This window comes from Nicotiana tomentosiformis, chromosome 3 (assembly GCF_000390325.3).
Source record: "Nicotiana tomentosiformis chromosome 3, ASM39032v3, whole genome shotgun sequence".
Taxonomy (NCBI): Eukaryota; Viridiplantae; Streptophyta; class Magnoliopsida; order Solanales; family Solanaceae; genus Nicotiana; species Nicotiana tomentosiformis.
The window spans coordinates 114,633,866-114,637,293 of record NC_090814.1 but is presented as its reverse complement, the minus strand read 5'-3'; the positions used below and the strand labels follow the sequence as shown (position 1 = coordinate 114,637,293).

The following is a 3,428-nucleotide window of genomic DNA, read 5'->3' as shown; positions in this document are numbered from 1 at the left end:
CATAGCCATCTTTTCCAAGTATTACACCGGCACCACATCCTCCAACCCTAAGTATGTGTTCAGGGTGGTCTGGTCAAACCTTACTTTCAGATTTCTCACTTTCGTCACTTTGGTCCCCTTCTTTATGTGTGTTACATTGGCGTAAAATTCTAGGACCAAGTACTCTTTGGCATCTACCAAATCTTGAGTGAATCATATCTACCCCTTCCTCTCTCTGAACTGACACAGCACTGCAGGGTTGTATTTCTCAAGATCTTTCAACAAGAGCTGACACTCAAGAGTGAGCGATCTCGACGGTCACCTCTCTCAGAACCTATTGAATGTAGTTAGACTGACGAACCTATCTTCCTAGATTTCTTTCTTCTTTGACCTCTCAAGGCTGGCAACTCTGGTATCACCCCCTTGGCCATCATCCGGGATATCATCCACATCCACTGTAGTAGCTGGTACGTTGGGGGCATGTGTAGATGAAGGCTACGAAGCCTGACTGTTCCCTTTCGACCCCTCAGAAGAGATAGGCTCATTTCTCAGTTGGTATCTTTCCGGAGGCTGTTGTGGTTGTGATTGCACAGCAAGCTGCTCTTGCACTAAATTTTCCTCAGATGCTTCCCTAGACGGGGCATATGAACTTGATTTGGAGGGCTCCGGCTGTCTACCTCGGCCTGTTATGGTTTTCTTACTGATTACTTTTTGGAGGGCGAGGGGTAAAGTGCTTTTGCCTCTGCCCCTGGAAGGTTCACCCCTCCCCTTTGATGTATTACCACGACCACGTGATCTAACCATATTTTGCACAAAACAGCAGTAAGAGTCAATTCTAGTTCAAATGCAGGTAAGCAGAAAATTTGCAGAACAAAACATGTTGCAGGGTGGGGAAATGCGGTACGCACAATTACAAGTGCGGTCGCAGGTCTGGTTCTGCGGACCGCATTATTTGAAAGTGCGGCCGCAAAAATAAAACCGCGATCCACAAAATTATGAGTGCGGTCGCACATTGAAGTCCTTAAAACTGGCAACTCTCTGAAGACAGAGAATGCCCCGATCTGCGGCCGCACACACTTTTCTACTGCCGCGATTGAATTTCTGCGGACCTCACAATTTCAAGTGCGGTCCGCATTTTTGCCTAACCAAATGCCCTAACCATGCAATTATGCAGACCGCACATTTCAAAATCAAATCGGGCACAGTGCTTCAGGGTTTCAATTTTATTTTTTTGCACAAATTAGACATGGTAAAAGCAATTAAACATGATAAACCAATTACCCATTCCCCAAATAGCAACTAACAGTTCACCCAACACAATCTACAGCCCACATGGATATTAATTTGACAGATAGTCTAAAAATAACTAACAAATTATGAACTAAATTAAGAAAATTGAAAAATTCTAGACATTATTTGAGCATACCAGTTTGAAGTGGTTTTAAGGAAGGATCAAAGGTGTTGCATTAAGTGTCAGATGAGTGAATTAGTCGAGTGCACTATTTTTGCCTTTGTTTTAATTTCTCAGAGTTTGTAAAGTTTAAACAGTATAGTGAAACCTATTATTTATACTTACAGGGTTGGCCAAAAGTTCAAGAGACGAGTGCGGCCGCAGAATTTCTTTTGCGGTCCGCACTCTTTTACCTGATGTGCATTTACCCTTTGTTAATCTACGGTCCACAGAATTCCTTGTGCGACCGCATATTCTGGTGTGGATCGCAGATTTCCTTGTGCGGACGCACAATGGCCATTTCTCTGACAAACAAACTTCAGAGAGTGTGCAATTTTTCATCTCAAGTTGTGCGGTCCGCACAAGAATTATGCGGTCGCAGATCCCTTTCTGTTGTGGCGTTCAAAATTGTTTGGTCCGCACTTTTTCCATACTTAGCTAATTTTCCTGAGCACAGTCCCTGTAAAGCATAATCATTCATGCAACACACTTCAAAACCAGTTAAAACAAAATAAGACCTATCTAAAGAAGAAGAAAAAGAACAAGAACAAGAAAAAGAAATATGGTTTACCTCCCAAGAAGCGCCTGATTTAACATCGTGGCACGACGCAGATTACATCACTTCAAATGAATCACTGCCACCACGTGGACATCATCAGCTTGTCCCAAATAATGCTTCACCCGGTGACCATTGACTCGGAATACATCATCACTTTTGTTCTTCAAGTCCAATGCACCAAAAGGTGTCACACCAACAATTTCAAAGGGACCACTCCATTTGGATTTCAACTTTCCGGAAAACATCTCCAATCGTGAGTTGAACAACAAAACAAGATCACCCACATTGAATTCCCTGTTTCGGATGTATTTGTCATGAAGGTACTTCATTCTTTCTTTGTACAAGGATGAACTTGCATATGCATGGTACCAGAATTCATCCAATTCATTCAAATGTGCAACCTTCAAGGTGGCAGTTACATCCCAATCAAGATTTAATTTCTTTAAAGCCCACATGGCCTTGTGCACAAGTTCCATCGGAAGATGACAAGCTTTGCCAAACACCAACCGGTATAGAGACATCCCGATAGGAGTTTTGAAAGCAGTCTGATAAGCCCATAGTGCATCGTCAAGCTTCTTTGACCAATCTGTCCGATTAGCATTCACTGTTTTGGACAAAATACTCTTTATCTTCCGGTTGGAGACTTCCACCTGACCACTTGCTTGAGGGTGATAGGGAGTCGTAACTTTATGAGTGACACCATACTTGCTAAGCAAGGTGTCAAAAGCTTTGTTACAAAAATGTGACCCCTCATCGCTTATGATAGCCCGCGGAGTACCAAACCTTGTAAAATTGTTCTTCTTCAAAAATGCCACCACACTTCTTGCTTCATTGTTGGGTAGAGCAACGGCTTCAACCCATTTTGACACATAATCAACAGCTACCAAGATGTAGGTGTTTCCACAAGAACTCACAAAGGGACTCATGAAGTCAATACCACACACATCAAAACTATCAATTTCAAAAATGGTGGTGAGGGGCATTTCATTTTTCTTTGAGATTCCACCGGCCCTTTGACATTCAACACAACGCTTAACGAGATCACTCGCATCCTTGTAAAGAGTGGGCCAATAGAAACCGCAACTTAACACTTTGGTTGTCGTTCTTACTCCACCATGGTGACCATCATATGACGAAGAATAACAAGCCCCAAGAATTTCACATTGTTCCTCCTTCGGTACACATCTTATAATCTCTCCATCCGTACAAATCCAGAAAAGGTACGGTTCATCCCAATAATAGTCTTGACAATCCCGTTTGAGATTCTTCCTTTGGTTTGAAGAGAACTCATCCGGGATGATACCACTCACAAGAAAATTTGTTAGATCCGCGAACCATGGAACATCTTTCATTAAAATGTCTATGAGTTGCTAATCGGGGAAGGAGTCATTGGTTTCAAGGCCATCATGCGGCCTCCCTTCCTCCTCCAAATGAGACAAG

At 42.7% G+C, this 3,428-nt stretch overlaps 1 protein-coding gene across 1 annotated transcript; it reads right to left on the bottom strand.

Moving 5' to 3' along the window:
• Positions 1-1,930: 1,930 nt before the first annotated feature.
• On the bottom strand, positions 1,931-2,509 carry LOC138908363 (uncharacterized). Its single transcript, XM_070199024.1, has 2 exons — positions 2,066-2,509; positions 1,931-1,951 (listed from the first exon to the last, which is right to left on the bottom strand). Exons 1-2 carry the CDS (start codon positions 2,507-2,509, stop codon positions 1,931-1,933), a joined length of 465 nt encoding a protein of 154 aa, XP_070055125.1.
• Positions 2,510-3,428: the final 919 nt, after the last annotated feature.